This window comes from Podarcis liolepis, assembly GCF_965112155.1.
Source record: "Podarcis liolepis genome assembly, chromosome: 1".
NCBI lineage: Eukaryota > Metazoa > Chordata > Lepidosauria > Squamata > Lacertidae > Podarcis > Podarcis liolepis.
In genome coordinates, this window is record NC_139554.1 from 136,443,359 (window position 1) to 136,464,859 (window position 21,501).

Genomic DNA, 21,501 nt, shown 5'->3' on the forward strand with positions numbered 1-21,501 from the left:
AAAATGGTGTATGAGGAAGAGCAGCGTGGAGATTGCAGCACTGAGATTTACCTTGAACTCTGACACAGAACACCTGAAAGGAGCTATTAAGTACGTATTAAGCTCCTTTCAGGTGTTCTGTGTCAGAGTTAAATCAACACCTGGGGCTGGAGGAGGGAGAGAAGACCAAAGATGAGCCTGCTGGTTGTATCCCATCACCCTTAACTTTTGCAGCGAGCCATCTGCTACACTTGTACAGGTTCCCCGTGTGGTTAGAACCTGGACTTTCCAGGTTTCTAAATCACACAGGTAGCCTCCCTGAGTAGAACAGGCTCTCTGCTACAAAAGTTATCCCTTCAACTTGTGCGAGAATGGGAATGAGAGGTGGGCTCAGTGTTCTTGTCCTTTCTCTCCTGTGCGTGTGGGACAGTTGAATAGCTGCAATGATCGTGGTAGTTCTGACCAACATAGGAGCAAACTAAATTTGTGCGAGGACATTTAAACATATTTAGAACTAGAGCTATTACAGTACGTATATGCTAAGAACATGGACAACCCCTTTTTTCCCCTGGCTGTAGCATATGCATAAAGCTCGGCACATTTATAAAAAGATCAGTGCACTATTAAGGTCAAGACTTCATTTTATTTTTAACTTGTAGGCATAAAAATTGCTTTAGGTTAAATTGCAAAGAGGCAAAGGCAAAAAGCCAGGTCTAAAAGTCATCCAGTGGTATGTATTTTGTTACGAACTATGAGTAATGGCTGTTCATGTAAGACTGTTTCCTGTGACCTTCTAAACTCTGTCACATCTAGGCAGAAAATTTGCTCAAAAATACTCTGAACCATATTTTTCCAAGAAACATTTTATTCTTATTCTTATTCTTATTAAATTATTTTGAAACAAATATGTTGGAAGCTTTCCCTCTTTTCTGGGCTTGGTTACTTTTTTCAGAGTTGTTCAACCTCAAAACATAAAAAATTGTATTAAAAATTAGAAACATTTCATGGATTCACAAAACGGCATTGCATTAGCTTCTCAGGGGGAAAAAGAATATTTTTGATTGCAGCAGAATGAAAATATAACCGGAATAGAATCAATTGGATTGACCTCTGAGTAGACATTTGTTGTATTATGATGTAGAATGTTATAAAAGTTACAAAAGTAAGAGGTTGAATTATTACAATTAACTGGAGGGATAGTTACCCCAGAGCATAAGACAACTTGGTTCAGGAAAATGATAGAAAGGGGTCCAAGATAACAAAACAAGTAGGCTAGCTTGCTGAATTATTCAATTCCTCTTCCCATTAATTAGGATGTGTCAAATCGTTATCTAGTCGCAGTTATTTTTTGACAACCTCTCTCTCTATACATCTCAGTGGCATGCTGAAAACTTCACTACACTGGTTCCTCAGACAGGCTGAGGCTTCATACACACTCAACATTCAAAGTACATGACTCACCCCCCCCCCCAAAAAAAATCTTAGGAACTTTAATTTGTCAAAGGTGTTGAAAATTGCAGCTCCTTGAGGGGTAAACTACAGTTCCCAGGATTCTTGGGGGGAAGAAATGTGCTTTAAACAGAAGGTACTTCTGATTTTGTGTGCTAGTGTTCAAGGGCTGCATGACCACCCAGAAATTCGTAGTCTCTCAGCCTGCAGGGACAAAGGTGCCTGCACTATTGCAATGGGAGAGGAGAAGGGGGGGGGTATGAGAGCATTTATGTGGGCTACACTCTTGTTCTCTCTTTTCAACACTTAGCCACCTCTTGCCAAATTATTCATTAGATCTGGGTTGTTTTCTCCAGTGGTTGTCCGAAGTCACCTCCAACTGGCCTGTGCACCTGCAAGAATCATGCAAGCCACTCAAAGTTGGTTAGATCTGAAGAACTTCCCCAACATACTCTTCTGGCTCTAACCTTCATGTAATAGGCCTGCCTCTATCATACTCCATATGCTGGCCGTGAAATGGCGTATTTATAAATCATCCAGTCGAAAACGTCACAGTGATCTAACTGAAATCAATATTCACCAGACTGAAACTAATGCAGTGATACTCTGCAACCTGATACTTCTCGGTGAATTCCTACTGGCAAACAATTCTCATTTCAAATTAAGGGGAGAGACTGGGAAGTCTTGAAGCTGCTGCTAATTAGAATTAGGGTTGGACTCAAGTGATTACACCCTCCCCCAACAAGAAACTAGCAGCAATATTAAAAAACAGCAACACCTTGTGGTCATCCGGTGAGCTTCCTGCTTAGTGAGGATTTTAACCCTCCTCCCTGGTCCTAGATGCACAGGATGTGTAGTTCTTGCAGAGAGTTGAAAACAATTTGAAAGAGAGAGTTGCTCTTCATGAAGTATTTTGCTTAGCCAACTTTTGTTCTTGTTCTCAGAGTTTGCAGAAACGACAGGTAACAATGCCTCTCTCAAACTATTTTCAGATCTCTTAAAGACTACTGTATGTCTCTAGCAAAAGACTACTCATGCTGCTTTAAAAAATAATAATGAAAATTTCTTTTATTGAAATAAAAAAGCCTCACCAGAAACACAACCTTAGCCCTAAGTGGAGTGGTGATTTCAATCCATGTCAGTGACTCTGATCAAACAAAGGGGAGGGAAGAAAAGATGTGATTATATGTATCTGTCCTAAGGATGCTTCATATTTTTCATGCAATAGAAGCTAATTCAGTTCCATGTGTAATTTTCAGGTTTACTTTCTGATACCTGTTACACTCTCGGTGGGAGTAATTTCAGCTTTTCGGATACCAGCTTTCTTCAATGACAGCAACCTGTTGGCTGTATTCCTACTTCTTCTCCTTTTTGGGTAAGGATTTGGTTTAGTTTAACCTAACCTGAATTTAACACCCCATCCTGGCTCCAATCGTGAGCAGAACTCTCTAGCTCCTGCCGCCTCACCCGTTCTGCTAATGGAAGCCTTGCCGTCAGCTGAACTACACCCGCTGGATACAATCAGAGTAAGAAAGGAGGTTTACAACATTGCACCATTATAACTTTTCACTTGGTGCATTTAAAAAACCCAAACCTATTTAAGAACCCCTTTTTTATTTTGGGATATTATGATTCTGTGTTGCCTTGCTGGCTCATTTGGATATAAAGTCAGGCATAACTAAATAAAGTACAAACTATGAATGGTCAGGCTAACCTCAGTTAGCAGCTTGATTAATTTAGTAATGACTCAAACCAAGCTCATCCCAGAAACAACATGATCCTTTCCTCATCTTTTTGCTCTTGATAGATATTTCAAGGAAGCCGATGACCAACACCAGCTTTGCTGTTCTTTTTGACTTTGCCCAAAAAAAGATGAATGGTACATCCTTGTTGTTTTCTTTACCAGAGACAATAATCAGCTCACAGGCTGACTGGACGAGTAGTGTCAGTCAATAAAGGACATACTTTGCTGCTTTTGTTGGTCTCTTGCTTTATTGTATTTTTTATTCTTGTTGTTGATGCTCTGCAGATATGCAACATTTCCATGGATGTACTTGCTGGCTGGAATGTTCAAGGAAACAGGAATGGCCTTTATAGTTTATGTCTGCATCAACTTGTTCTTTGGCATCAATACGATCATGACTCATTCAATTATGTTTCTACTTTCCCAAGAAAAGGCCACTGATCAGGTATGAGCCTTGCAAACACACCTTGAACTCTCATGTGTAGAAGTTGTGCAAAATTCATTCTATTTCATGGGGGGGACAGACAACAATGCTCTTACTTCAAGGAAGTTTTGACTTGATAGTACCACATAGTTTGGAGGCTGGTTAAATAAAGATGTAATATAATTGCTTAAATTGAGTACTTTAAATCAGCCTGTATCTAAAACTTCTAAATACAATCAGCCAACCTCTTACTATTGCCTTCTGTTTATGTAAGGATGGCTTTCTCTTTCAGATTACAATGAATACCAGCCATAAAAATATCTAAGGGCAATAAATCTGTACTGTGGGTATATATCTCAGTGATGGGGTTTCCTTCATGTAGGCTTCTCCACTCTGGAGGTCTCAAGTATCAAACTGCATCACCATTCTCAAGTCTCATTAGTGCAGCACAATGAACGGTGCCTGGGACCTTTAGAACAAAGGAAGATATTTCAAGGAAACAGAATGAATTCATACCTCCCCTCCAAAAACGAACCTCCTTGGCCAAACTGGTTGCAGTGGGACCATCCCTGCATAAATCAGGAGGGGGGGTGTCAAAGAGGAGCAGAGCTTCTCTTCCTCTGCCTGGGAATCTCATGATATATAGCTTCAGGCACTTTTTTCTGCAGCCTGAGTTTCCTTCCCTCACTGGATGTGGGCAGGGTAAGATGTGGGGCATCCGGCTGTTGTTGTTCCGTGTATTTCTTACCTGCCCTTCACTGGGTGGACTTTTTTATAGGAATCTTTTGGTTGCTGCAAAAAATGTCTTGGCCCATATTTGGGAATTGCCTTCAATACCAACAGCTGCAGCAAGGATAGTCACAGTGTGTGAAATTGTACACGTGGACAAATTGACATCAGTATGCTTCAGATGGTTTTCTGGGACTGTGTACTCATGTGCACAAACAGCGAGGTTTTTTTAGCTGTTCATATAAATGGGTGGCATCCAGTGGAATCGGGCCCATTGCATCCACTGGCACAATGCAGGCTAGCTCCTGGTGCTTTTATTCTTAAAGACGCAGTCCTTATTTCTAGTTACAATTTTTTTGCCCAAGCTACTGCACCGTATCTCTTTTTCTCTTTTATAAAAAAAGAAAGCAACCACAAAAACACACAGAAGAAGGATGATAGGTGAATAAAAACTGTGACTGCCCTTGTCATATCTTGTTTAGATAACATCATGCCCGGGAGATTACCTAACAGTTTTTGAACCCTAGCTATAGATATTTACCAAATTAGGAAAAATGCTGTCCAATTTAAAAATGTAACGATGGGTAGACTAAATTCCTAAATCTAAACATAAAAGCAAAGTACTTCCACCGCAGTAAGAAAGTATAGAAGCCAGCTCCCTTCTCTAAAAGATAAGCATTGTTTTATAATGGAGCAGCTTGTCAACTTTCATTATGGACATAGGTATTTCTTGAACATGCATTCAGCATTTTCCTTGAAGGCGTTTGATCAGGAAAGCGCACGCAAAGGGTTTACAAAGGATTTGCTGCCCAAAGGCAGACAGGAGTGGTTGATTGACATTGATATGTCCCTTGCAGGTGCCTGGCTAAGTCTCCCTATGGTGATTTATTGCCTATCTGATGCCCAGCACAAGTGTCAACAGCATTTCTCACTCCATGACAAGAAGTACAGGGATCAGACACAAAGACCAACTTTTCACTGCTTGTCAGATGGTATTTTCACACACACCCTTCTTGGAACAGCTGTACATAGTTTGGGCCAGATTATAGCCTGAAACCATCTGCAGCACCAGTTTTTGTTGTCTGCTAGCTGACCTGAAACTAATGTCTTCAGTGTATCTATGTGTTAAAGACTAGCTGAAATAGAAGGTCATTTATGGGCTTTGGCAACAGTAGTGCTAGCAATGTAGTACCAGAGGTGAAGCGTTCCACTGTGCTGAATATGCTACAACCCAGATCTCCAGAAGTTAACCTGAATCATATTGACCTGGACTACATACCTGTAAACAAGATGTGAAAATAAAGCATGCACGATGGGGAAAGGCAAGCATATTGGAAAGTATGGCAGGAAAGGGGGGAAATTACATTTTCTTGAGATGGGAGCAGGTTAAGCCAGCAAGTCCCTTTTTCTCATATAAGTGAGGCGTAGGGAAATCCTTCCTCATTCTGGTGAAACTGGCTGACTGGACCTCCACCAAGAATAGCCTATTGATGAAGAAGGGGTCACAATAAATTTCTGTGTGATGCACACATACTTAGCAGCAGGATGTGTACAATACTTCTGCACCACCACCACCAGGAGGGACATTTTGCTATAAAACTCAATACATTATTCCTAATTTTTATGATATATGAAACTAGAAAGTAAATGCACAATAAGGTATTTTTTCTTCCTTTCAGAGCTTACATGACCTTGCTGAAACACTGAGGCATATTTATCTGATATTTCCACAATTCTGTTTCGGATATGGATTGATCGAACTGTCACAGTATCAAGCCTTGATGGGTTTCCTAAAAGCATATGGAGTGGATTACCCTGACAGAACCTTTGAGTTGGACAGGATAAGTTCCAAGCTGCTTGGGTTGTTTATCCAGGGGACTATATTGTTTTCAATCCGCCTCTTGGTCGATGATGGGACAATTCAGAAAGTCTGGCATAATACATTAGAGTAAGTGACCTGCGGGGAAAGGGTTCTCCAAAATCAGAAACAGGGTGATGGATTGACAAGGAACAAGATGTGGCATATAGACTTGTGATTTATTGTTTTACATTTACACCAGGGATTTGTAAAATGCTTCAGCAACAAACATGGATTTCTGATTAGATTATGATTAAGACAACAGCCAAGCGCAGTTTGCCCCAATCTCTCTCCCCCCCCCCCGCATTGCAATCTGCCTTCTGTGCATTGGATACAGGAATTAGAAAATTGTCTTGTCGCACTATTGCCTTACTACATAACAGGCACACAGCCCCAAAATTAGAGAAATCCAAAAACAAGAAGGTATTTATCCTTGAGACAGGAGAATGGTCCCTCAGCTTGATCCACAAACCAGTATAAGCAGGTAGTTCTTACGCTAAATTAGGTTGCGTTCCAATTTCAACTCAGTGGTTTTTATTTCTGAGTAGACATGTATATAATAGCTACCATTTCCATTCTCACATTTTCCAACTGTGGAAGAAGATGGTATATGCAAAGGCATGGCGCTACCTTCTACAGAACTTTCACATATGAAACTATACCTGACCTACACAGAACCACAGATTAAAAAAATAGTAGAGTTGGAAGGGACCGCGAGGATCATCTAGTCCAGGCTTCCTCAAACTTGGCCCGCCAGATGTTTTTGGACTACAACTCCCATGATCCCTAGCTAGCAGGACCAGTGGTCAGGAATGATGGGAATTGTAGTCTCAAAACATCTGGAGGGCTGAGATAGAGGATCTATTCCAACCCTCTGCAATGCAGAAATCTTTTGCCCGACGTATCTATGGGAGCTGGTCTCTTTTAACACACCATTTTAAGCAGGAAGTTGTTGCACTAAGCTGAACTAAGGCTGCAATCCTATGTTCACCTACCTGAGACTAAACCTGATTTAACTGAATAGGACTTATTTCTGGGTAAACATGTATAGGATTGCGCTGTTAGTCTCACTGACTTCAATGGGATGGAATATTCCTGTCTCTAGATGGTATCTAGTATGTGCCCCTGGGACAGCTCAGTCAGCAGAGCATGAGATTCTACCAGGAAGCAGGGCAAGGAGGCCATAACCCTCTCCTGCTTTTGCTTTGGGTTTTTGTGCCCATCATCTCATCCTGAGAGATATTCCTGCCTCTGATAATGAATGCTCCATTTATTCTCAAAGGTGACAGCTATAGACTGACTTTTTCTCTTTGTCAAAAGTTGCCAATGTGTTGTCATCCATTGTTGTCCCAAGCCAGCATGACCAATGGTCAGGCTTAATAGGAGTTGCAGTCCAAGCATATCTTGAGGGCTGCAAAATAAAAAAATTCCTTCCAGTAGCACCTTAAAGACCAACTAAGTTAGTTCTTGGTATGAGCTTTCGTGTGCATGCACACTTCTTCAGATACACGTGCATGCACACGAAAGCTCATACCAAGAACTAACTTAGTTGGTCTTTAAGGTGCTACTGGAAGGAATTTTTTTATTTTGACTATGGCAGACCAACACGGCTACCTATCTGTAACTTGAGGGCTGCAAGTTAGCTACCCCTGCTTGCCTCTGCATCTGTCCAATCCCCTTCAGAAGCTGTCTAAGCTGGTGGTCATCATAGCAATTTTTGGTAGTATCAAAGCTGCTTTGAGGATCAGAGTCAGGAACATAAGAATCTCTTGTTTCTAAATGCTGCTTCAAGGGCTCAAGTGTAGGTGTCTCCAACAAGCAGCTGTGCTCCTTCTGCATGAGATGGTTTGTTTGTTAATGTATTTTTATTGTATCCCATTCTGGGATTGCTTTTAGTAATGAAGAGCAGGCTAGAAATATTTTAAATAAATGCATTACTTAAATGTATTTCTTGTCAATCAAACACGACTACAACTTGTGCCATCGCAATCTGTTGTTCTGGAACCTTCTCCTTCATCCCTTAATTTCCCATTGTCTTTTAGTGGGGCAGGGCTGAGTTGGATCTATTTTTTATATTGGTGGTTCTTGTTATTACACTTGCTTTTAATGTTTGTGTTGTCAGCCACTTTGAGTTCACCTTTCTGAAAAACAATAAGATAGTGCTAACAGGAGTTGTCTTCCACCATGCTAGATTCATGTATAACAAAGTACATGGCAAGCCACAATTCCACCTGGAAGCCATTGATGAGGAGGAAGACAAGGATGTACAAGCAGAAAGAGAGAGAGTCACATTAGGCTTAGCAGATTGCGACATGCTGCAGCTCCAGAATCTCACCAAAATCTACCACCTTCCCCACCGAAGAATTGTGGCAGTAAAAAATGTCAGTATTGGAATCCCAGCAGGAGAGGTAAGTCGGTACAATTAAAAACACTGCTACTGCCTTGGAATACATTCACAGGCTGGCTGTTTGGCTGGCTGGCACCCAACACTGAGCATTTGGGGAGCCATTTACTCAGCGCTCTCTGCTGCTACACAGTGTTATTGTCTATAATCAACAGCTCATCCAGGCTGCAGTAAGCAGGGATGCAAGAGAGTGAGTGTGGGATTTCTCCCCTAAGTGACCATAATATTACATTGGAACTTCAAGGAAAAACAACTCCAGTATTCTGGAAAAACAGATGATCTGGTCCTGTACCGTATTACTGTACCGTATTACAAGCAAGATGAAAGGGTTCGTTCCTCACATCAAAAACATCCTCATGTAAAAAGTAAACATGTTTGCAGGAGTATTCAGCTGAGGCATTTGACTTCTCCACCTTGGAACTGTGATTTTGATTAATTTTGTCTGAAAATGAGCACATCCAAACACACTCAATCCCTTTGCTGAAGCCCATCAATCACTTCCTAGGTTTCTTTTGTTGTTTCGGTTTTCTCATATGAATTAACAACTGTGCAGATAAGATTTCAGATTTTGCATTTTCAATTCTGTTTTAGCTCCAGCTATTGGGTTTTCTGAAAGAAATTATGAATGGGTTGATCTTTATTAATGCACTATAACTAAATTCTGGTCTTTCCCCCCTAACAACCCAGTGTTTTGGCTTGCTTGGTGTGAATGGGGCTGGGAAAACCACCATCTTCAAAATGCTGACGGGAGACATTGAACCATCTTTTGGAAGGCTGCTGGTGCGAGATGAAGCTGGGTATGACAGACTAATTCATTTTGGGCAATGAAAGACAAGCAAGTTGGCTGAGGAAACAAGTCTAATGTGACATTTGCTTGGGTTACAAATTTAACCATGAAGGCTGGCCATAAAGGAAGTGCAAACAATATAAATATAATGATTTTGCCGTTCCTTAGGTGTATGACATATGCCCAATTTTACTGTGCTCTCCATTTTATTAATGGGAGATGGAAGCAATGTGGCAATCTTAATTCAAACTTAGTTTGGGAGGCATTCCCACAGAACTGAGTTGAACTTGTTTCTGATGAAACAAATGTATGATCAGTCTGAAGGTTGCATCAAGTCATTTCTGCCCCAATCAATAGTCAGTTCTCCTTACTCCATGAACACTTACATGGTTACTTAACTACATCTCCCAGTGATTACAAAGGGTCAGACATCCAGCGAAGTTTGGCATATCTATATAAAAGAAGCAGTGTGGAATTTCTGTGGAGGGTTAGGGTGAGGAAACAAGACCAGTCGGTGAGATCTTGCTCCCCTGCTTGCATGCACTTTCACACATTGTGTCTACAAAGTGTCTGCAAAGACATGGCCTTAGCACTGTATCCCTGAAGGAGCATCTCCGCCCCCATTGTTCAGCATGGACACTGAGGTCCAGTTCCAAGGACCTGCTGGAGGTTCCCTCACTGTGAGAAGTGATGTTACATGGAGAAGGCCTTCTTGGTAGCTGCGCCCACCATATGGAACGCCCTCCCATCAGTTGTCAAACAGATAAACAACTATATGACAATTATACACAGAGGTCCAGCACCGAGGACTTCCTGGCAGTTCCCTCTCTGTGAGAAGCCAAGTTCCAGGGAACCAGGCAGAGGGCCTTCTTGGTAGTGGCACCCGCCCTGTGGAACACCCTCCCACCAGATGTCAAAGAGAAGAACTACCAGACTTTTAGCAGACATCTGAAGGCAGTCCTGTTTAGGGAAGCTTTTAATGTTTAACAAACCACTGTATTTTAATATTTTGTTGGAAGCCACCCAGAGTGGCTGAGGAAACCCAGCCAGATGGGCGGGGTATAAAAGCCAGAGTGGCTGGGGCAACCCAGTCAGATGGGGGGGGGCACATTTATTTATTTATTTATGCATGCATGCATGCTACTACTACATGGAGCATAGGTATTTGTTTTCTGTTAGCCCTAACCTTTATTGACTGAAACCTTTCACATAATTGTATCAATTCAGGTCCTTGAATGATGTTGATGATGCACACTGGTCACTGTTTGGATACTGTCCTCAAGAGGATGCCCTGGATGATTTGCTGACAGTGGAAGAACATATGTATTACTATGCCCGACTACATGGCATCCCAGAGAAACATATTAAAGGGGTAAGTAGGTGTACATCAAGTTAGCAGGGAGTCTGTTGTGAAACTCTGCTCACCGTAGTTCTCTTTGGGTATTACTTCCAAGGAGAGAAACAATAGTAGGGGAAACCATTGACCCTACCTCCATCATCACATTATCATCTGGGTGCTCTGATGTCCAGCTTCTACTTCGGAAGCGGGAGCCTCCTGTAGTTGTAGAGAGTCCCCTTGCATTTTAAAACCCTGGAAACAGGAGGGGAACCTCCGTGAGTACAGAAGGTCCCCAGCTTCAAAAGCAGCAGCCAAACACGAGAGCACATAGAAGTTGTGTGATGATGTAAAGACTGCCCTCTGTAATCCTGTTCTACTCATACTTCGGCTTTATAGGGATAACTCCTGAAGAGACACCGTGTTTTGGTTAGATATGTATTCATATATCTGTCCAAATTACTAAAGTATTTTGATTAACACTAAATAAATAATATCAATTGTCTTAAATTTTCATTCAGTAGCTGGATTTTTAAACAACTTAGCCTAGAGTTAAAAAACTTGGGGGGCTTTGCTTTGCTGAACTGAACAAGGCTTACTTCTGAGCTAACGTGTATAGGATTTCACTATCCAAGTGTGAAGATTGTGAATTGAAAGTCAAGTTACCTGGTGCATTTTGACTTTTTCAGTTTCTTCTTCAATGGCTAATATACAGAGATTCGTGATCGGGCTCCTCCAGAGTGTTGTCACATAATTCAGATTCGTCCACAATAAGAGAAAGGACAACTCTTTTCAATTCCCTTGCATATCATGGCTGAGATAACCATGGTCTTCAACAAACCTGCATAATTTTACTCATCACATAATAATGTATAAAATATAATGCCTTATATAGCAGGTTTTCTGCTTCATTGTCCACTATAATCTGGACACATGCAAGCTCTATGACATTTCTAGGGAGACAAATAAGCATAGTGCCAATTACTGTATTTTTTGCTCCATAAGGCGCACCTGAACATAAGGCGCACCTACTTTTGGGGGGGGCATTCAAGAAAAAAATATTACAGGCTCTGTTCAGCGCTCCCTTTCATGAGCCACGGGGGGGGGGGGTGAGGCGCTTGCAGGCTTTTCGCCGAGGAGGGAGAAGGGACTGACGGGCTGCCCTTCTCCCTCCTTGGGGAAAAGCCCCCAAGAGCCACACACACACTCCGCACGGCTCTTCAAGGGGAGTGTGGCTCTTGGGGGCTTTTGCGGGAGGTGGGGGAAGTGAGAGAGACTCGCTCTGTCCCTTCCCCCACTTCCCACAAAAGCCAGGGATAGCTGCGTGAAGCCTCCCCAGGGAAGCAGGATGAAGGCTCCCCGCTGCCCTGCGGAGGCTTCGCAGGCTACCCCAGAGCTGCTCAGGAGCTTGTCGGGGCTGGCGGGGGAAGCCTGGGTTCCCCCCCAGGCCCCCAAAGCAGGTTGGGGAGCAGCGGAAAGGCTGCGTGCTCCCCCCTCCCAGCCCCAGGGACCACACATTCGCTCCATAAGATGCACAGACATTTCCCCTTAGATTTTAAGAGGGGGAAAGTGCGTCTTATGGAGCGAAAAATACGGTAGACCTTTAATAATTGACATTCCACTTGAATTTAAAGATGAAGGCTTTGCACTCAACCCTGGTTTCAGCTAAATTTGAGTTCTTGATCTTCTGCTTGGCCACGTCATCTTGGGGAGCCATGCGGGATAGCAGCTGCCAAATGTCCAGTCTTCTCCCCTGGACTGAAACCATGGGAGGCCTTTTATTCTGATTTGCGGCAGAAGCTTCAGCACAGGGCCTGCTGACTGGCTGGAAACTGGTGAGGTTATTAACCTGCTTCCTCCCAAAAGTAATTTTCAAAACTGAAAAAAAGCCTCTGACAAAGAAAGAGAAAAGACAGAAGGAAGGAAGAGCTGGGCATGCATTGTGATTGCATAAATGTAGATACGGGGCTTTAAAAACAAAATTGCCGAGAGCCTGCATGAATCATGGCAGGGAGAGGAGGAGGAGAGACAACCAAATCAGCATTCTCCTCACTGGGCGGCACGTCTGTCAAATCAATGGCAAATGTGGCCTAGAAGGTGGAAGGTAGGAGCCAAGTTCACGACACGACAGAAAAACACATACAAAACACAGCCTTACAAAACAGCAGAGTTTAACATGAAGGTCTTGTGAAGGCTGACTCTGTTTTAGTCACCTTCCTTCTTTGCTAACTCCAAGCTGGCAGAGCAGCCAGGCATGCACTGCTTTTGTTTGGCACAAAGAGGCTATAATATGACAGCAGTTTTTAGAGTTCAGTACTTATTGCTTAATTTGACAAAACAGGATGAACAAAAATAAGAGGGTTGTTATTTCCATTCATTATAAATTAAGCAAAGTTTTATTTAAATGTATGCAAGTTTCAAATTGCTGATTAGCTAGCATTCAGGCTGAGCTATTGAAAAAAGGGCATCTGAGAGGCAAAATAAATGTTGGGCAGTCTTGAGGCTGGTGAAGTAACTCATTTACCTGAATGTCAGGTACTAATGGTTTTGTTGTCTTGCTGTCACTGTGCGAGTTGCTCAATGAGTTGCAACAATGACAACATATCAATGCCCAATCTTAAAAACAAAATATGTTTCCACAGATTGTACTTCAGCTTCTTTATCGACTTAACCTGATGCCTTACCAACACAGAATCACTTCTATGTGTAGCTATGGTACTAACAGAAAGTTATCAACTGCTCTGGCCCTTCTCGGAAAACCCTCGATTTTACTCCTGGTAAGAAATCAACACGTGTGTGTGTGTGTGTGTGTGTGTGTGTGTGTGAGAGAGAGAGAGAGAGAGAGACTTTGATTCACCATTTTCTCTAAACTGTTACAGAAACAGCAGCAACAAGAAGGGGCACCACATTGATTGTTAGAGTGAGAAGATGTACTCAGAACATTTAGCCATGAGATTAATGCTCTGAATAGAAACTAAACAATAGGGAAGGCTTGTTAATGTTTCACAGTAAACGAACCCTTCTCAAGGAAATCAGAAACACTCTACATTCACTTTTTATAAAATCATTTTTTGGGCTCCAAATTGGAGTGGTATATAAAAGTTTTAAATAAATAAATACTCTTCTCCCCTCCAATTAACATATACCGGTAACACATCTCACTTCAAGTGCTGAGTTCAAAGGGTAGGCTACAGAATATAGTTTATTTTGGGTGAGAGAACATAGGAGAGTTGTATAATCTTTGCAGCATTTACCTTATTTACAAATATATGGGCAAAACCTAATGGAGACAAATACGCTCCTGTAAAGCAGACAGCACAGCCATTAATTCTGGCTCAGATCTTGTACAGAAAATAGCTGCACCCAAGAATGCTTCATCTTCAACCATCTCCCTCCCTCCTTCCCTCCCTCGCCCTCTCTTTCCCGTTTAATTTGCAAACCTGCTCCAATCTTCTAACTCTGAAAAACACTATCTCACCCATTAAGGGGGATTAAGGTTCTTATGTTAAATTCTGGGTTGTGCACTGAGGACAGGGCAGCCCATCACTTCCTCTAATAGCAAACTCAGCCGAGGGTTGTTGATAGTAAAGTTCAACCCCTTGTAGCATCTGATCAGGCAGAGCCATTGCCTCCTGGCATGGAGTCTCCCTTCTCATCAGGGATGCTTGTCACCGTCTCTGCTTCTTGCCCAATTAACTTCTGTGCATCCTGGAATGGAGCATCCACACCATGTCCTCAAGACTCCTTTGAAGCTGCACCACTTGCTGTGGGGTCTCCTGCCTCTGCAGCTGGTCCACTGGCCACTCCAGCTGCTCCTCCATTGCGTTCAGTCCTTCATTTACTCATTTATGTATTACATTTAGACACCTCCTTTATCTTCCAAGGAGGCACCCCAAGTGATGCATTTGCACTAGAAGTGTGTGTGGGTGTGGGTGTGGGTGTGTGAAAGAAATGAATAAAGAACAAGGATATTGTGTTAATGACGGAACTTATAATAGTTGGGAAGGAGATTTCCTCAGCAGAACAACTGCAAACTCAGCCTGGTTTCTGACTATCAAGCTGTGATGTTCCCGTTTTTAATATCATGTTATCACCAAACAATCACAATTCAAACAATCACGGAAGTGCCTGGCAATTTTTGCTGATGGTGCCTGCTGAAGGATAATAGCATATGGGAGCTCATCTGTGGTCTATTGTCTGTGTAATGCTCAAAGCAGAAACCTTGCTTTAATCTATAAATGGAGTAGTAAGAATGTGCACAGCCCAAGTACTACTTGAATAGAAGTCATACACATTATCTGCCCCCAACATCATAATATCTGCCCAGTGCTGTTATCTAACAATGTGCATCTATCACTAATATTAACCATTTCCATTGTACACAGTAGCAATTGACTTTTGTCATTCATGATAACTTTTGTGTATTCTAGGAAGCATTCTATGCATCTGTTTAGTCATGCTCTGTTGCAGCTTTACTATTACAGCATTGCTATTATTATTGTTAACAATAATATTAATCTTTTCTGGAAGCAACTACAACAAAAAGGGAGGAGTGATTAATGTGAAGGCCAAATATTAGTGGGTTTCCCCCTGAAAAAAGAGGAAACAGTGGCAACAAATCACAAGTTCCTCTTCTTTACTTTTTATATTTGCTGTCAACTTCTTTTATTTTAGGATGAGCCAAGCTCTGGCATGGATCCTAACGCTAAGAGACATCTCTGGAAAATCATCACGGAGGAAGTACAGAACCAATGTTCAGTGATACTTACTTCTCACAGGTAGAGTCCCAGGCTTCTAATGAAAATGATCAGACTCACCTTCCACATTGAGATGAGCCCAGTTCCTCGTTAGGCAAAAAAATTGCATTCAAACCTGTATTTGTTAACTCAAGGTAGAGTGAGCGCAAATAGAGACTACCATATGCTCCACTGAGCTAAAAGCTAAAAGAAAAATGGAATTGAAATGCTGGACTGGCCCATATAACTAGCCTAGGAAATATAAAATGATGTTTTAAAGTGGCTTACAATGAAACACAGAATGCAACACAAGAACAGACCAATATCCACGAACTAACATGGTGCCTGCCCACTTGCACTATAGAAATCCACTTACGCAGCAAAACTTCTGGTTTCTTTTCTCTCTCCAGCCCCTGGAAACCCCTCGAAAAATATGCACTGCAAGTTCCCACAACCCACTGGTGCAGATTTTGGAGGTGCACAGAGGGCTGGAAGGGGGAGAGAGGAGAAGTCATATTGCATTGCCCACTCAAACTGCACTGGGTTTCACCCATACTAAATTACATTTTTTACTGTATGTTCCCACTACAGCTTCTCTTGCTGTTTCTAGTGGAGCAGAATTTCTGAGACTCTGATTCCCCTGAAAGACACCTCCTAAAAGCCCCTCGTCCTTTGACAGCTGCCCAAAGACCTTCTAGTCAGCAACTAAATGAAGGGTCACAAAGTTAAGCTAAACCACTAATTTCATTTAGTTGCTTGTTTCTAAAATCTCTGTACTGGATTCTTTGCTACCAAAGCACTGTCCTTTGCATTAACCAATAAAATGAAATGAAAGCCATTCTAAAATTGAAGAGCAATTTAAATCCAGATATCAAATCCACACAAGCTTTTATAATAGCTGCTGTGGAAAAAGAATCCAAATTGTATCAACCTGAGCCATCACTAAACACTTTCCTGAGGAACCATGTTTCAGCTAGTCATTAAATGTCAACAGTGAAGTGGCTGAATGGGCTTCCAGAAGCAGCGCATTGCATTCCAGAGCATGGCTGGTGAGGCGACTGCCTTGGGCGGCAAGCTCCACAGGGGCAGCAGATCCCAATGGAGACCTTTATTTTCCCCGCCCGCCCGCCCCCTCGTTGCTGATGTTGATCTTCACCTCAGGGGCCAAAATGTATTGGGCCAGCCCTGGCTGTCATCTTGGAGAAGGTTGTGACTGTGCTTACTGAGTCCTCAGGGTGCTGTACTTTCCCCACTATTCTGGGAACCCAAGGTGGAGGGGGCATAGCATATTCCATAACTCTTACGCGCTCGGTGGTGGAAACTGTTACCATTATGTAAGCAAAAATTGCACAGACCTGGAACATTATCAAAGTGGTAAGATGGGAGTGTTCCCTTCCTTTCTCATTCAAGAAAAGACAGAATTACGGAGCTGAGGGAAAGTGTTGCTTGATCTAGCCGACTGCCCCTGATAAAACGAAAAGCTAAAGAAGCTTAACGTTGCAGCAATTAGAAATGGCAATCCTCCCCAAGCTGTTATTTGCCTTTTAGGCCAGGTGCTTGGAAAATGGAAAACTTCTATTAATAACTTTATTTATTTTTTTCGGAATAAAAAGGCCAGACTTAGTTCTGATTTGCTATACAAAAAGACGATCCCTGGTGGGGATGGGAAAGGGATCAGTTCCTGATTATGGAAGACATTCAGGCAAATGGGATAGTAAGCCCCCTTCAGTCCTTTGCACTAAACAAAGTTGGGGAGGGGGCATGTCTAGTGATTTGGGCAGTGGGACCAATATGTGGACTTCCACCCCACTGCACACTTTTGCCCTCACTTGTCCAGGCAGTACACCCAAAGAGGGCTTCTGCTTTCCTCTGAGAGGAAATTCTGCAGGGATTGCTGGAGATGATGCCCCCCATGGTCCCTTCTAACTGTACAGTTCTATGATTCTGTGAATGCAGCAGTGCCGCTGCTTGGCACTGCCCAGAGTGGGTGACAGTCCAGGGAAAGCCCTTTATGTATAAGCCCTGGGAGGTCAAGCAGCTGAATCCCATGCTGCTTAATATTGACTGATGTGCAGATTGTGTGCATTTTCCAAAAACACTGGAGATCCACTCCACACACATTCTCACCATCATAGATTCTTCTCATGCTTCTTGGGGACTTCATTACTCTACTTTCTCCGTTTTTCAGCATGGAAGAATGTGAGGCTCTCTGCACAAGACTGGCTATCATGGTAAATGGAAGTTTCCGGTGCCTGGGTTCACTGCAGCATATAAAGAGCAGGTTGGTAAAATGTCTCTCACAAGAGTTCCCGTAGGTTTACTGTGAGACCCAACTGAGCAGGAAATGGTGAAATGAAGACTTGTTTTTGTTACAAAGCCAAAGAAAAAAGGGAGAATGATAGAAAGAGAGCAAACAAGTGCTTTTCTCTGGATAGGAAATTGCAGGTTGCAGTCCTGTGCACTTTCCCCTAGAAGTAAGTTTTGTTGAAGTCAATGGAGCTTTCTTCTGAGTAGACATATACAGGACACCACTGTTAGTCTGCACCTGTTATCTCTGAGGATTTGGACAGGCTGGTTGGATGAGTTGATTCTCCTTGATTCTTGCCCACCCTGCCTTGTTATAGCAGCCAGGCTGGGCTGGCCAGGGGGCTCCATGGGGTGGTGAGTGAGTCTTCCTGGACTCCCTTAAAGAAGTGGTATCTTTGGTCCCAGCCATTATGGTCAATTATCGCCCAGTCTCAAATCTTCCATTCCTGGGCAAGGTGATTGCGCGGACAGCGGAGACCCCCCAAACCCCAGGCGACCCCCAGGAGAAATAATGACACTTGACAACGTGTTATGGGATTAAAATTGGCTTCAACTTTATTAAACTTTCAGATGTAGTAAGACCTTGGCTTAGGCATTGGGCATTTATCCCTCCCAGTCCCCAGCTGGGGATCTGGGGAACATCAGGGTTATCCAAACTGTGTGGGGATTGGGCTGACTCTGGAGAACGTCTGTTCAAACAGAGAGCCCACCCCCAATTTCGCTGCATTGAAGGGGAGAGCACTGACAACCCATTGGCGTATGGCCAGTGCCTCCCCTCAAAATAACCCCTTTAACAGGGAACCCTGGGATCGCCGCCTCGGGGGGGGGGGCTTGGGTCACCACTTCATGCCCCCCCCCTTTGAGGGAAAATAGACTAAAGGATTCTGCCCAAAGCCTACAAACCGCCAAAGTTGTGGCGTTTTGCTATGGGGAAGGCGAAACCTGCCAATGCAGGGAAATTCCTTCCCAGTCCCTCAGCAGCAACCATCAAAGACTGCAGCAGCACCTGCAGGCTGCAAAGAAGAAGTTTAAACTGCAAAAGAAGGCATAAACTGAGGGAGGGCGGGGTGGGGGGAGTTCAGGAGCCGACTGAGGACAAACAGGTAAGTTACACCCTCTATTGTGAGTGTGGGCAGTCCTAGCTCTACCTGGCCAATTCCCTTGGCAATGCCCCCCCCCCCAAGCGTTTGTTGAGGCTAGGCGGAACCTCCAGGTACCCAGCTGGGGGGGGGGGGGAGAGGTGAAGCCAGGCTACCTTGCCGGGAGCCTCATAGTCTTGGGGGGGGCAGCGCTCAACCACGCAAAAGTCCCCCAGTTAATGTGGGAAGCGGTCATTGAGCGGGTGGTTGTGAAACAACTCCGGGCACATCTGGAGGATGCGGAACATTTGGATCCCTTCCACTTAGAATTCAGGCCCCAACATGGGACTGAAACTGCCCTCGTCACACAAGGGACTGAGGTGAAACAGGACTTCAAACTCTGTTTCGTAAATCATCTTCTGGTCAGCCTGAAACAAACTCTAAATTATATGCAATACAACTCTCATCTGGAGGGTCACACATTGCCCATCCCTGGTGTGGATACTTGGGGCATGTTTTGTTCTCGTTTAGGTGCAGCACCCATGCGCTGAAGGATGAGCATAAGGCTCATTAAAGTCCCACTGCTTCTCATTCAGTGCACTCACATTGCAGCATTTAGGCAATGATTAAAACCTGTGTGCACCTTCTGTATCCCCATCCAGTCATGGGTGTAAAATACCTGACCACTAGCCTGTTCCACTGGATGGTGACCTAGATTTTGTGAGGTGCATGCAAGCTGGATGGAGGAAAGGAGCTCTGCTGAAGCAAATATTAATTCCTCTTGCACAGATAGTTTGCTTGCGCCTTACTTCTTCCAGACCCTACATGTTGACTATCCCTGACATGTGAGTTTCTGCACATTGACAGTGGACAGATTTATCCCTAATGTCCTTGCGGTTATTGTAAGAATTTAATATAGTTTTTGTTTGGTGTCCTAGAAGGACTGCTTGATTCTGGTTTTTAAACCTCTTTTACATTCCATAAAATATTTATTTCCTTTTATCCCCCCAGATTTGGAAAAGGTTTCACCGTGAAGATGCATTTGAATAATAATTCCGACAGTATAGAAAAGCTGACAGAATTTTTGCAATTGACCTTTCCAAATACACATCTGAAGGTAAATGTAAAAGAATGTGCAGGGCATTATGTTGTAGGAAGTGATAAATATTTTGAGTATCCACCTGCAGCCTAAAGTGGTACAACCCAGATATTGGCAAGAATGAGGGTAAATAGTTTTGAATGCATTTGAGCACTAGCAGAATTTTTAAAGTGTCTTGAGTTATTTCAGCAATGCTATCATTAAAGTACTTCCATGATTTAACAGTACCAGTCAAATATTACCTTCTTATTATAAAGGAAGGGTAACTGAGGTGTAAGATTTTACATAGCTCCTCTGCAAGCTAGACTGGTGACTGGGAGCGGCCGCCGAGACCATATAACACCGGTCTTGAAAGACCTACATTGGCTCCCAGTATGTTTCTGAGCACAATTCAAAGTGTTGGTGTTGACCTTTAAAGCCCTAAACGGCCTCGGTCCAGTATATCTGAAGGAGCATCTCCACCCCCATCGTTCTGCCCGGACACTGAGGTCCAGCTCCGAGGGCCTTCTGGCGGTTCCCTCACTGCGAGAGGCCAAGTTACAGGGAACCAGGCAGAGGGCCTTCTCGGTAGTTGCGCCCGCCCTGTGGAACGCCCTCCCATCAGATGTCAAAGCGATAAACAACTACCTGACATTCAGAAGACATCTGAAGGCAGCCCTGTTCAGGGAAGTTTTTAATATGTGACATTTTAGTGTATTTTTCATCTTTGTTGGAAGCCGCCCAGAGTGGCTGGGGAAACCCAGCCAGATGGGCAGGGTACAAATAATAAATTATTATGATTATGATTATGATTATGACTGAATCTATCTATCATGTCAGTGACAAAATGATAGAACCAACATTTGAAACATCTTCCTAATCAACAGCAGCTAGTAACATTAGACCTAACTGATTCTGGTGCTCCTTGCATAACTGTTGTGTGGAGATCCAGAATCAGCAAGAGAAGCATTGGAAAAAAGGAGGCCGTACGGAGGAATAAACACGAGCACACAAAGGGGCCAGAGCTCATAAGGATAGCTATCAATCAATAAGATAAACAGTGCCTACCCCCTCTGAATCTGGCATTCATTAACAGTAAATCTTCTTATTGGTACAGGACCATCAACTGAATATGGTGGAATATCATGTCCCGGTGTCTGCAGGAGGCGTAGCAAACATATTTCAAATGCTGGAAGCAAACAAAGAGATCTTCAAAATCAGGCACTTCTCAGTGAGTCAAACAACTCTAGAAGAGGTATGGAATGATACTTATCCAATTATGTTATACATGTATTTATGTATGTGTTTATTTTTATCTTAAATATGTCTACCTTGCCTTTCTAGGCATCCAAAGCAGCTAGCAATTTGATTGTCTTTATAAATAATAGTATACAGCACCAACACCTAAAATAACACAACACAACCTAAACATGTAAGCACTGAAAACATCAGAGAGAAGCCAACAGATCAATAATATTTACTATCAAAAGCCTTGAAGAACATGGCAGTTTTAATCAAGTACCCAGAAGATGGCAGTTTTGGTGTCCGGCACGTGCTTCTGGGGAGGGAATCCGAAATCAGGGCACCACCA

At 43.1% G+C, this 21,501-nt stretch overlaps 1 protein-coding gene and 1 long non-coding RNA gene across 2 annotated transcripts in view; one reads left to right on the forward strand and one right to left on the reverse strand.

The window, feature by feature from the left end:
* Positions 1-21,501, forward strand: part of ABCA12 (ATP binding cassette subfamily A member 12) — a 125,552-nt gene that overhangs the window by 103,100 nt on the left and 951 nt on the right. The window contains exons 43-53 of the mRNA XM_083471236.1: positions 2,688-2,803; positions 3,458-3,617; positions 6,005-6,273; positions 8,375-8,591; positions 9,275-9,384; positions 10,602-10,746; positions 13,353-13,487; positions 15,385-15,488; positions 17,635-17,727; positions 19,844-19,949; positions 21,028-21,165. Of these exons, the coding sequence (XP_083327362.1) occupies positions 2,688-2,803; positions 3,458-3,617; positions 6,005-6,273; positions 8,375-8,591; positions 9,275-9,384; positions 10,602-10,746; positions 13,353-13,487; positions 15,385-15,488; positions 17,635-17,727; positions 19,844-19,949; positions 21,028-21,165 (1,593 nt within the window). The remainder of the gene's footprint in view (positions 1-2,687; positions 2,804-3,457; positions 3,618-6,004; positions 6,274-8,374; positions 8,592-9,274; positions 9,385-10,601; positions 10,747-13,352; positions 13,488-15,384; positions 15,489-17,634; positions 17,728-19,843; positions 19,950-21,027; positions 21,166-21,501) is intronic.
* Positions 19-21,102, reverse strand: LOC310693654. Its single transcript, XR_014519288.1, has 3 exons — positions 20,979-21,102; positions 5,690-5,809; positions 19-1,820 (listed from the first exon to the last, which is right to left on the reverse strand). It is a non-coding gene; the product is annotated as an uncharacterized lncRNA (long non-coding RNA).